The sequence below is a fragment of the Chrysemys picta genome, chromosome 3 (assembly GCF_011386835.1).
Source record: "Chrysemys picta bellii isolate R12L10 chromosome 3, ASM1138683v2, whole genome shotgun sequence".
NCBI lineage: Eukaryota > Metazoa > Chordata > Testudines > Emydidae > Chrysemys > Chrysemys picta.
Genome location: NC_088793.1, coordinates 150728647 through 150742225, shown reverse-complemented (window position 1 = coordinate 150742225; position 13579 = coordinate 150728647). Strand labels below are relative to the sequence as shown.

Below are 13579 nucleotides of genomic sequence, written 5' to 3'. Positions count from 1 at the left end.
CACATTAGATTTAGTGCCGGTGATGGGAAGAAAATGATATAAAATCCCACTTGTAAAACTAAACTGCTGCTTCAAGGCAGACATGAAAGAGCAATCATTTCAGGCCACTATCATACAAAATATCCCTTCGTACCCCCTTCTGCTCACTTGGGCTGAACAGATGTGTAGATTGCAGCGAGTCTCTCCATTTTAACTTCTCTATTTGAAAAAGGTGGTGCATTTCTGCATGCTTTGCCATTCAGACATTCCTTCTGGGGCTATTTTTTCAAGGCAAATTATTAAATTAGCAGCAGATGTGCTATTAATGTTGGTTAAAACTAAGGACAATATTTTGGAGTATACTTTTAGTGAAAATTTTATTTTTTATTTGTTGTCCCGGTTAGGGGGACCAGACAGGAAGTGTGCAAAATTGGGAGGGGAGGGGGGCAATAGACACCTATATAAGACAAAGCCCGAAATATCAGGACTGTACCTATAAAATCAGGACATTTGGTCACCCTAGTCACGGTTGTTTATCACTGAGAGGTAGATGCTGTTACCTTCTCTCATGTTGAATAGTGCCTCGGTCTGCAGGGAGTAATCATGGAGTAAGGCATACTAGCATGATTAGGGGTATCAGAATAAGGGCCAGATAATTTTAATTCAAAGGTTTTCCATACAAGCTGGGCTGGGTTCAAATACACTTAATTCAGCTTGTCTCAAGATCTGTTCAGACTTAAGTTTCACTGATATCCATCTCCCTTACATTTAAATCAAAGTAACTAACAAAGCATGCAGCCATGATATTTTGCATGTGGATATATAACAGGTGATGTTAGCACAATAGCATGGGTGTACTGGAAGACTGCTGTGCAGCAGAACTTCCATACTTCAGTGGATGGTGTTTGGAGCAGGCATTCCAGAAGGCTCCACATCTTCTATACGTAATAGAGTTGGGCTTCATGCTAGCTCTGTATGACCCACGAAGGAGGAGGAATTGAGGATGGGCCAGAGAAAAGACACAAGTGAAGAGTATCAAGTGGCTACAAACCTCCCCATAGGAAATGTATATGGCTTGTAGCCCCTGTTCCTACCTAGAAGTTGGATTAGTAGTGATGTAGAGGCTGCTTAGCTAATCTTTGCCTTTCCCATAGTGTGGATGCTAGATTCCATCCCCTCCACTTCACCTCCATTCCCTGGACAATTCTCATGCACTTCCCGGGGAATCTCATCCTGTCTTCGTCAGAATTTATTGACCCATACGTAAACATAAGATAATTCTGTCAGCTTGAATCACCTTAAAACTTTGAATTTGTATGTAAATAGGTGATACCAAGCTCAGTAGCTGCTTATAGGGAACTGTGGGCCAATTAGTACTGAGAGCTAATAAGTAATAGCCAGGCACATTTGCACTATAGAAAGTGAGATAGCAGGTCTTGTAAATGAGACTTTTCCAAGGTGGTTATAAAGAAAAGCTTTGGAGGTTAAATTCGTATTGATCCCTCTGATGGACAGACAGGGGACCACGGTTATTGTATTCAGATACAGGTGTGATTGGAGGCTACGCATATGGGCAAATAGTGTGTGGCAAGTAGTGTAATAAGTCTCAACCCCCTTGTGTTCCTGCTTTCTTATTCATAAAAGCATAGGACATACACAAAAAAGGGGGACAAAGTGTTAGAGCAAAGGTAGAGAATGGGCATGTCTGCAGAAACAAGGCATCACCCTATCATGGATAGTTTTCTGGTGTTTTGTGTCCTCCTCTCTTTTCCTTGTGAGAGAAGAACACGGGGGAGGGATAGCTCAGTGGTTTGAGCATTGGCCTGCTAAACCCACCGTTGTAAGTTCAATCCTTGAGGGGGCCACTTAGGGATCTGGGGCAAAATCAGTACTTGGTCCTGCTAGTGAAGGCAGGGGGCTGGATTCAATGACCTTTCAAGGTCCCTTCCAGTTCTAGGAGATAAGATATCTCCATATATTATATTATATACTCAACAGTGCAACTGTGCTGTGCAGGATTCAGCCCATTTCTGTGTGTTCAGTACTTGACCTGTCACTGAAGGAAGTTAACAGTTAAACAAAGCCCAAAGTTTCTCTCCACGTGTGAACTGAAAATATTCAGTGTGTGGTCTTTGGGCTAAAATGTGATATAACGTGCTCTGTGACATTGCATAGTGATGGTAACTGGAAACCAGCAATGGGGAATGAAAGAGGAACACAGAAAAATGTGCAATTTGCTTTATGAAAATACCAATGTTTTCACTTGCCATTGTTTGCCATGCTTAGATTTTTTTTACACTCTGGTTTTATTTAAGGAAGCATTAAAGTTATTTTGAAAAATTAAGAATTCAGGTTTGAAGATGCCCAAGTGAAGTGAATCAGTGAAATCTGTCAGTAAAAAATTTGCTCCCAAAAATGCCTTTTCTCTTTGTGTCAAGTATCAGAGGGGTAGCCGTGTTAGTCTGAATCTGTAAAAAGCAACAGAGGGTCCTGTGGCACCTTTGAGACTAACAGAAGTACTGGGAGCATAAGCTTTCGTGGGTAAGAACCTCACTTCTTCAGATGCAAGAGAAGCATCTTGCATCTGAAGAAGTGAGGTTCTTACTCACGAAAGCTTATGCTCCCAGTACTTCTCTTAGTCTCAAAGGTGCCACAGGACCCTCTGTTGCTTTTCTCTTAGTGGAAGCTGGTGTCTGGTTGTGTTAGTGACTGTTGATTGCTAAAGGACTTGTATGCTGGCTTGCTGTAATATTTGTCTGCAACAGTAATAAAGCAAAGGTGAACTATCTTCTGCTGCCACTGAGCCAGTTCTGACTTATTTTGTGGGCAGGATCAGGAGGAGAAATGTCACTTGGACGTCAGGAAGCTTTTGAAATTTTCAAGAGGGATTATGTCGACAGCGTAACCATCGAGGACAACAAACAGCTTCTTAAACAGAGGTGAGTGAGTGTCACGTTGAGATACAGCCAGGGATCTAAGGGCTCACAATGACTCTTGTGAACTATGTTTCAAGCTTCAAACTTAAACTTGGGGCAGCAGCAAGCTGTGCCTGTGGGAAAGATTTATTGCCCATCAGGTGCTTGAGGGCATTATATAAGAACCTGAATAGAATAGATTATAAGGAGCGATCAGGCTGGTCACAGAGCATTACTGTTCTTCTCTCACAAGCCCTAGAGAATATATATGGCAGGATGGCGTTGACAGTTTTGAATGATGTAAAGGAAGTTGGAGTCATGTGACTACTACTTTCATTAATATAATTTCCATTGTAGGAAAGAGTTTTATAGGCTGAGGCACTGAATTAAGATACCAAAGGGACTCACAAAATCTGTGTTCTAGTCCTCTACTACTGATTTTCTGTGTGTTGTTGGCCAAGTCATTTGAACCTTTCTGTGCCTATCTCTCTCAAATAGAAATAGCAATATTTTCCTACCGCACATATTAATGTTGTAAAGCACTTTGAGCTCTTCAGATGGACGGGACTAGAGAAGAGCAGCATATTGAAAGTAGCAATCCACAGCAAGGAAGACAGTGACAATCCTGGAAATTACAACACATCAGACAATGTCAACTGGCCAACCATGCTATGTCATTTCCGCTTCTGCATGTGGCATATATACACAGCACACCCACAGCATTCAGTGACAAACAGGGCATTTGGGAGGTGATCAGAGGTATGAAGGTGGATCTATAATACCTCTCTCACTTTTTATACTCCTGTGTCTCTCTCCCAACTTTTCCTTTTGTCTCCTCCCTTTCCTGGCTTCATCCTTAGAATGGTCTCCCACCCCATGTGCACCAAAGGCCTTATTTTCAGAGGCACTGAGCAGCTACCATTCCCATTAACTTGAGAGTATCTCTGAAAATCAGGCCCCAGGTTATCTCCCTCTCCTCTCTGCATTTTATTCTGAAACTCGCTGTTTGTTTGTTTTTTGTTCACCTTCTCTGAACTGCATAACTTCATTCTTATGTCTACATCTTCCATTCTCTGACACCCAGGAACCAAGATGATGGGAGTGTAAGAAGTAGATAAGTATTTATTTTTTTTGTAAAGTATACATATTGAACTATCCTGTTTAGAAATGTCTGTATTCTGATGATTAATAGATCAAATGATTCATGAGTAACTTAATGCGATCATTTCTTACATCTCTTCCTTTCAAGAACTGATAAAACAGTTTATAAATAAAGATTTCAGTGACATTACATCAACATAAAATTGGAGTAGCGCAGTGGTGAATCAGGACCATCATTTCTTGGACTTAATGCATGTTTTTATCAATTTCTCTGACCCAAAGCATTGTGAAGGAAAATGCATATTTCCTTTTATATTCTGACTATATAGTAGAGATCGGCCCAAACCACAAAGTTTGTACCAGATTCAAATTTCCCCAAATTTCAAGGGAGTTCAGACCCACACTCTTGAGTACCCCATTTCTAATACATAGCAATTGTCATTATTCACAAGTGCTGTGTGAATCTTGATCCATTTGGAAATCATTTCTCATGCTGTTTGCAGTGGACTTTAGCAAAGGAGATTTGCAACTCAAAGTTTATTATGTTTGTTAAAAACAGATTCATCTCAAGTCTGTAATTTGGAATGCAGCTGCTGAACCACCAGTTGCAAATTGCACAGTAAAGATCTTATGCACAATACATATTTAAAGGTTACCATACCTTTCCCGTATATGCAAGCCTCTCATGCTAATATTTTTGTGTACAGTAGCATAACCACTTCTGTTATATCATGGCAGCTTTTGATTCAATTTACTTATATTTTAATTGCTTTTTTCTTCTCTTTTTTCTCTTGTTTTTTTCCCTCTTTTACCTTATTTTGGGTGAATTTTCTTTTCTTTTTATTTCCATGTTAGTTATATTGTTTGTGTTGGTTGTGAGTTTAACATAAAACTGAAAGCTTGACTGTAATGCTAACAACTATAACAATTCAAATGTCTTGAGCACTGGGAGCCAGCTATATAGATGCTTTCTGTAGATGCCTTTGTATAACTGAAATACAATAAAAATCTTGAATTAAATTTGATTTAAAATAAAAATTGAAAAAAAAAAGGCAGCAGGTGCTCCTTTAAAACAATGTGCATAAGAGAAATATGTATTTTAAACTTTGTAAATAATGCTTTTCATCTGTAAGCCACAAAGCACTTTCCAAACGTGTGTCAATATTTCTTTTCTCAGTTTTTACAGATGGGGAAACTGAGGTACATTAAGGATTAGTTTCTTGATGAAGGTCATACAATGAATGAGTCATTGCTCAAGTGAGAAACAGAATGTAGGGTTTCTTCGTCTCAATACACTTTAACTGCCCCTTTACTTCAGCTGGCCTTGGGGAACACTAAACAAGTGGCCTCATGAGGTATAAGGGCCACTCCTGCAGACATGTATGCATCTGGCACAGAATAGTTGCTATTCATTTCTATCCTCTACAGTGAAAACTGCTGCTGCTGCCCACTGGCACTGCCTAAATGCCTATATTTGTAACCACACAGAGGCAGAGTTCCGGGCCTTTAACTTCCTACACTAGACCTCCAAAAAGCTTAATAATGTCTGTGCCTGCCAAGGCATTGAAGAGAGGAGAGGAGAGGAGAGGAGAGGAGAGGAGAGGCTTCTCTTAGCATCCATTCCTTGAAGTGAAGAATAATCTTAAATCTCATTTTCCAGTGAAACGTGTGTGAAAACTTGTCCCAGTCGAGCCACTACAATCTAGCTTCCCATGCTGCACCAGACATTCTAAACCCAGCCCCAGCGTATGTTTCCAATTACAAGATCTCATTGTAACGTAGAGGTATAATGTAAGGCTGGTCTGAAGGCTTGTCCACAGGGTGCATTAATGTGTGCCACAGAGGTGTAAATTCTAGTGCACACTAGTAGGCCGTGCACTGTCTGGCCTGTATGGACCCTGCTGGTGGTCCCATTTGAAACGCACCATGTAGACAAGCTCTCAGTTTCTTTGTTCTCCTACCCCAGATTTTCCACTTATTTTCCTCTTTAAGTCTCAACTATCCAGCCTGCCAGCTTAGGCCATTTTTGCCTTTTCTCCTCTACTCACAAGCTTTTGTTAATCTGCTTTGATACCACAGTGTCAAATTCACTCCTGGTTTAACTGTTGTGGTCAGTAGTTACCAAGGGATGAATTTGGCCCATGGTGATTGAGTCTGCAATAATCCTTAATGGAATCAAGCTGTGCCACCTAATAGTCTGAAATAAATGAGTGCTAAACTGATGTTGGCTCTCCCATTTGATGGCCTCTGAGAAAGTCAGCTTTTATGCTGACTGAAAAACAGAGACTTATATTTCAAAAAAAATTATTTTGGATATGTCATATTTGCATTTTAAGGATGAAATCTTTGCACCATTGAAGTCAGTGGCCAAACTCCCATTCATTTCAATGGGACAAGGATTTCACCCTATGAGTTTTACTTATGATGGCAACTAAAATCTCAGCAACAACAGTCTTCTTGAGGGAACTGTATACTCACTCAGGCTACATGTGAATTTCCTATGGACTGCACGAATACAGTTGCTTAACTGACCAGTAAGCATTAATGTTCACATACTGATGATCAGTCTCCCTTAAGAGCACCCTTATGCTAGATTTCTTCTTGGAAAAGAATCAGAAACTACACCTTTTCCCATAATTCAATTAGCAGGTTGAACCCAGAAGTGTTTGTTTTGGTTTTACTCAATCATAGGCATTTTACCTGAGTACTGACCAAGAAACAGTGAGTAAGGAACTCAGGATTTGGCCCAAGGGTTGGGAAGAGAAAGAGGCCATTTGGAGGTTTCTCTTTAGATCTCTGCCCAGACTGCAGGATATCCCTTTGGTTGTATTAAGTCAATACTCATGGAAATACAGTAGCTTATAAAAACAAAAGAATGCAAATGAATGTTTCTAAGGCTTCTCCCTACTTGTGTCATAAATAGCAAGTGTCAAGGAGCCTTTTTGTAGAGGCTACTTATCCATGCTGAATTCAGCTTTAACAGTAAGTGAGCATGAGCAAATGTGGATGTGGTGGTTCAAAATACCTAGTCTGAGGGGAAAACTGACTAATTAAGATGGGGCAGTTACCCAAACCACATCTCCCTAGTGGGAAAGCAATATTTCTTAACTCTCCACCACTGCTGTTTGAGCTAGACAGAAATACAACTTGTGGGTTTCCCCAGCAGGGTTCTGCTAGAGCATGGCTCATCCAGATCAGCGGAAGGCTCCGTTAACAGTCAAGTACAGTAGTTTTGCCTCCAAACCCTGCAAGGAATGACTATACACATCTAAGTAACCATTCCAAATTTCGCAACAACGCTACTGCCCCACCACAACAATCTTGATACAGCAAATCACCCCTCTGGTATTTATTTCCTTCTTCGATTATTACAATGGAGTTTTCCTGTAATATACCTCAAATCCCTCAGGACTTTTTCAACTGTTGCCATTGTATATAGAGTTAATTTCCTTTATCATTAAACTAGAATAAATTTGGTGTTACAGAGTGTATTTTGTATACCATGTACCCTAAATAGCTTTACAAATTACTGAGTTAGATACTGGCAGGCTAGTGATTCTGTCAGCTGATGCAGTAATAGCACAAACAGCCTGGGATACTGCAACCTGTTTAACGGAAAGGGCAAAGGAAGCAGGGGGAGGAAAATTCTAGCAGCCTCCTAGGGAAGATGGAGAAATTTAGTCCACTTACTGGATCCTATCTTTTGGCTGTTCTTTTTGGAAGGTGCTCAGATATCGTTGTGATGGGCACCTTGTAAGAATGTAGATGAAGCAAGTTTGCTGAGAGTGCTAATTGTTAGTATTTTGGGAAAGGAATACTGCCTTACATCACATTTCCAGCTGAACAGAAACCACTGCAGATTGCAGAAACCAATCACTGCAGATTATTTTGAATAATACATGAGGATGTGACCCTTAGAGGATAACAAGGAAGTTTTCAAGTTAGTTAATTTAGAAACATTGTTAGTGTTATTAGTTAAGCATTGCAGTCATCTTTTATGAAATAAGAAATAAGGAAATTGTTTGTTTGTGTCACCATAGTAATTACGTAGAGGCCCTAGTCGTGAACCAGAAACCCATTGTGCTAAGCATTGCAAACAGAGAACAAAAAGATATCCCCTGCCTCAATGAGCTTACAGCCTCACGTGTCACTCCAACCGGCAACTAATTTTATCATTGTTTACATGACTTAAACTACTACCATTGTACATTTATGCAGAGAAGACAGCATGGTGTAGATGCTTGAGCAAAGGGCTAGGAGCTAGGAACTTATTAATTGCACTATACTCGTTGCGTGGCTTAGGGCAAGTCACGTAACTGCTCTGTGCCTCATTTTCCCCACCTTTAAAATTGGGATGCCAATACCTTCCTCCAAAGGGTGTTATAGGGTTTGTTTAGTTAATGTTTGTACAGTGCTTTGGAAATGTACAGCACTAAAAGTATCAGAGAGGTAGCCGTGTTAGTCTGGATCTGTAAAAAGCAACAGAGAGTCATGCGTCTGACGAAGTGGGCATTCACCCACAAAAGCTTATGCTCCAATACATCTGTTAGTCTTAAAGGTGCCACAGGACTCTCTCTAGCACTAAAAGTGTTATTCGTTGTATTATGATCTCACATCCAGAAGAGCCCAAAATAGTTGTACATATGTTACACACGCAGGAATCACTCACCTGCCATTGAAATGCAGTCATCTTCATTATAGAATAAAGTGGCAATTTAAGCAGACACAGAAACACCACACAACAGTTCAGGACTTAAGGTTAAAAACAATTGAAACTTGCAGTAGGAAGGTTATTACCAGAACTAGAACTTGGCCAGGCCACCAGGGTTAACATCCCTACTCTTGCAAAAAGTTCCCTGGGATCTTTAATTATCACAAGTGGTCAAAGCCTCAGTTTTCTTTTTCAACACTCCCTAGAAACATGAGGGTTAATTAGCTCAGTACAAAAACAGAGGGAAAAGCCATTTACTGAATCACCAACACCACTTCCTGCAGCTGGCTGGGTTGTACTTGGTCTCCCATCCAAGTATTGACCAAGGTCAATTTTTCCGTCAAACCACTATCCCAAGATGGTAAGACTCTAAGACCTCAATCTGTGCTAGTATAAGGAGGGTACAAATGTGCAGTATTAAGTAAAAGGAAAATGTTGTATTACTGGAACAGTGCAAAAGAAAATTAAGGACAAAAATGTGCTTGAAAGAAAAGGTATTTAATTTATGGGTGTTTATCAGTTATAATCCTCTACAGAGTATGAAATAAACTGAGGGAAATGTCACATATTTAAAACCTCTTTTCCAGCTATGCATAGCACTCGTTGAATGCTACAAAACTAATTTTTTCATACATTGATTTGAATTTTGAAGTCATTGATTCAGTTCCACCATGTTCAGGCCCCTTTTCATTTGCTGTTTGTTTGAAAGATTTCATATGGATGGGTTTCAGTTCAACAAATGTTTGGAATATGGCTGGGTTTTTGTTTGAATACCTGCATTTGCATGCAAAGAAGGGTATCTGTGGACAAACGAGTATTAATAATTTCCACTATTCATCATTTCTTATTCTCCTGTCTAAAATTTTGTTAGGGAGCCTTACTATGTGACTTGGGTGACCGGTTACACATCACGAATAATGAATAGTGATGTGAGAAGTTTGCATACAGCTCAGAAGCTGAAAAATTTTCATCCAAACTATTCAGTGAATCTTTACAAATAAAACTTGGAATTTCTGTTCCCTAAGATATTCTGACATTTTGGATTGGGTTTTTTTTAATTATTCTGAATTGGAATGAAAAGCTACAATTTCAAAACTTCTCATGAAACAAACAAGCCACAAAATTTCAGTTTGGGACCATCAAATCATTTAGTTTTGATAAGGTAAAAAGCATGTTGTTTCAATAGGTAAAAACAGTTCAGTTTGACGTTGTTCCAGTTCATTTTGTTTTGACTTTTATGTTATATTACTATATTAAATATTGCATGTAATATTAAAAGTAATATTTTCATATAATATAAAAGTCAAAACAAAATTAAATGAAACTTTTTGACACTATCAAAACAAAACAAGAAAGTCATAATGATTAATTTAGACTTTTTTCAGTCAAAAATTTTGTCAAAACTGACACATTCAAGTTGAACAAAATTGCCTTTTACAATGGAAGTCTATTCCGTCTAAAAAAATGTGACCAACGCTACTTACAGATAACAAGTCATTCACAATAATGAGTTTGCAGATAATTTGCAAAGAGAAATACAGTCTTGATTTGTTAGAAAAAATATTCTCAACAAATAGCTCTAGCTGTAGTTTTGAGTAACTCCACCTGTTACTCTGTTTCTGTCATTAGGTTTGCTGAAGCAAAATCCCTAGGAGAAAAAGTAAATGAAGTAAGAAATAAAATAAGTAAGTAGATTTGTTTTAATTTCCTTATCTATCTAAATAATTGTCGGTTTTAACATACATTCATAACATACCAGGGACATGTAACCAGAGTCTGTTTTCTGATGAAAATTAACCAACCCATTACTAATAAAATTCTCTTTAAGACTAGGTCCCAGCTGATGACAGGAGATGTGGTCATTTTAAGTACAAACTTTGATTATTAGAAATTCCATAATGTGAAAGCCCCCAAATATATTCTTCATTTGGGGCTTTAGGTAATAGCTGTCACTTATCTGAAGTGGAACGCAGCCCTGTTGAAAGGTGTTTAGCATTTGCAATCCAGAATCTGATGCGGAAAATATCCAAATACTGTGTGGTTTAGAAAGATTGTAAACTGTGCGGGTCAGAGATTGCACTTACCTGTGTGTTTGTAAAGAACCTAGCACAACAGGGCCCCAGTACTGATTGGGCCTTTGTGCTCCACCCTTATACATTTAATAAGTAGGAATGTGAGACTCCTATGGGAAGGGTGAGTGTTTAAACAAACAAAAAAATTAGAAGATCTCAGGGTTTCAAGAGAAATCTCTCTGCACCAGGAGGAAAACACCTTTTTATCTTGCTCTTTTCAGAAGAAACAACACTGTAGGATTTTAATATTCCTGGGGGCCAAATGCTTTCTCTAGTTCCTAGCCCAAACAGCCAAGCTCTATGCTGGGGAAATCTTCACTGGTCCTGAGAGAAAGAATCCTTTTCCACAGACAGGCAATATAATCACTCAGAGCATTACCATAGCTGTAAGCTTCGGAGCTTTGGTAGAACCCCCACTTGCAGATTAAGACCACTTTACTTCTGAATGACAGCATCCACACTGGAGTTTGGGTGCTTTAAATTCACACCTTTAGTTCATTCAGCTTAAATTTCCTGAGTATTCCCATGTAGCACATGCCCATAGAGTATCCTGCTAGGCAGTATGTACCAGCAAAATGCTGTTTTACAAACCCAAAATGAGAGCCACGCTCTTTGAGTGGCTATGTTTAATTTGTTTTAGTGGATCCCAGCAAAATCTAGAGGAAAGCATTGGCTTTGATTGCAGTATTGTTTGCTTTTCCTTTTCCCAAAAGATAGTCAGAACTGTTCACAAAAACACTGGAACAGAATTGTGATTTTGCAGCATTTACAAACATTTGTTGTTAAATAGTTTTTCTCATCAAACCCTGTATTGAGATAATCAAAATTGGTTTTATTTACTGTTTCAATATTAACACTGAAGAATGTGAATGGATCAGTAGCAGAAAATAGCCAGCCCTTCGATCACTGGCTGCCACTATGCACAGATCAGTAGAGCTGTGCTGAACTTCAAGATACATATCTGCCATCCACAGGTAATTCTGATAATAACCATCCATAAAGATGCCAAAAGGTTCCTTTCAAAAATCAGAACAGAAAGTCCTTTTCCCTCTACCTGTTTCTAAGGAAACCCTTTAGAAGACTTTATTTATTTGTTTGTTATTGTTTGCTTTAAATGTCCTGTGACACAACATACAGATTGCGGATTTTTTCATTAAAAAACCCCTTTTCTAAAAGCTTTAATTTTTTCTAAAGCAAGATCACTGCCATTACTAAAAAGTACAGTCATCTAAACAAACTTAGTTGCCTAAAGTTTGATTACTTTGAAAATGTTGCTGTTCTAGTGATTAGAGTGGCTGACTAGGATGAAGGAGCTGTATGTTTCTCTTCCTGATTCTACTGCAGTCTCACTGTGATACCTTGGTCAAGAAATTTAACTTCTCACCTCAATTTCCCCATCTGTAAAATGGGAATAATATCCATCTTTGTAGAGTGTTTTGAGATCCTTGAAAGAAAGTCCAAGATAGTAGTATTATTATTATTGTTACTGTTGTTGTTATTGTTTTTATTATTATTATTGGTCTAGAATCTGCTTCCAATCCATTGTAAATGCAGTTTTCTCTAAGATACAACCAACTTTTCCTAAAAACTCACTCTGGGCTGAAACTTGGAATTCAAGTCCTCACCTTAGGTGTGTTTTTTGTTGGTTTGGTTTTTTAATAGTATCAATTTGTACTAACTTTAGTTTCAATTGATCTGGTATTTTTCAAGTGATAGGCAGACAAACTCTCATTTTGTGGTTATAAATGTTTTTCATGTATTGTATAGGCTTTTAGGCACCAATCCTATAAAAGGATCTGTGTGAGTGTACACAGCTGAACTCCACGCTGATGGGAGTGTCCACCTTCATGGATCACTTCAAAATCTCGGTCACAGGCTGTAACATAGGCTACTTTGTTAACAGTTTCAAAATATTAATAAAATGCCAGAGGATTAAGAAAGAGATCATAGTGCAAAACCACTTTCCCAGAAGAATTTTTTTTTTAATAACTACATTCTGGGCATATGAAATCTAGTACTGTGGAATTATAATGTAGGTTATATTGAGCTATTCCTTCGGCCTATCAGGGCCTTTTCAGATCACCTCTATTAATAAACTTGCCTATTAGCACCTCTCAGACAATTATTAGATCCCTAGGGTCAAGAAAGTTTCTGTAGCTAAACCAGAGCAATTAGGCCAGTTTACATAGTTAAGCAGTCTGAAACAATTTTCCAGTTAAGCCTGGCTCATTCATAGTTTGCGTATTCAGACAAAGCAACGTTAATGATGCCACATAAGGTTACTAACCTGCCAATATTATACTGAAAAACCTGATAGGGGCAATAATAGTCATCTGGGCCTGCAGCTAGGTCTTTAATTCACTTTTATTGTTGTTTTGGTTTCCTTAAAACATTCCTGGCTGAGTTGATGTACAAAATCAAGAACAGATCCCATCAATATCAGTTTCTTCTATTTCCAAGTTACACTTAATAATATAAAACTATGCACCACAGAGGTCATTGGGGGAACCTCCTGGTAAGCCACTTGGTGCAATGTAGAACCCATTTCACATGGTCTGATTATATACAGTGATATTGACAGTAGTTGGCTGTAACCTAAATTTGTATCCTGTGTGTCATAACTACCCTCTCATTCTGACTTTCTTTTGGAAGTATTGCAGTATTTTGCAATAGAAGTTATGCAAAATACTGCAACCACTTCCCAAATACATCAGCATTTTGAAAAACACATAAGGCACTTGGAACTGAGCAAAGAAATTCACAATGTGACTTTTTCTGGTAGGCTTTTGTGGTTGCTGTTG

General features: G+C 38.6%; 1 protein-coding gene across 15 annotated transcripts in view; it reads left to right on the top strand.

Annotated features, from left to right (window-relative positions):
• Positions 1 to 13579, top strand: part of KIF6 (kinesin family member 6) — a 378942-nt gene that overhangs the window by 281504 nt on the left and 83859 nt on the right. For 10 of the 15 annotated variants that reach the window (XR_010599843.1, XM_042848514.2, XM_042848511.2 and 7 more), the window contains 3 exons: positions 2810 to 2918; positions 3979 to 4008; positions 10336 to 10391. The exons of 1 other annotated variant lie outside the window; for it this stretch is intronic. Coding sequence is in view for 12 of the 14 variants with exons in the window: in XM_042848514.2 (XP_042704448.2) it covers positions 2810 to 2918; positions 3979 to 4008; positions 10336 to 10391 (195 nt within the window). In the remaining 2 variants the exon portion in view is untranslated. The remainder of the gene's footprint in view (positions 1 to 2809; positions 2919 to 3978; positions 4009 to 10335; positions 10392 to 13579) is intronic. 4 more of the 15 variants (XR_010599844.1, XM_042848507.2, XM_008174761.3 and 1 more) reach the window with 2 other exon arrangements.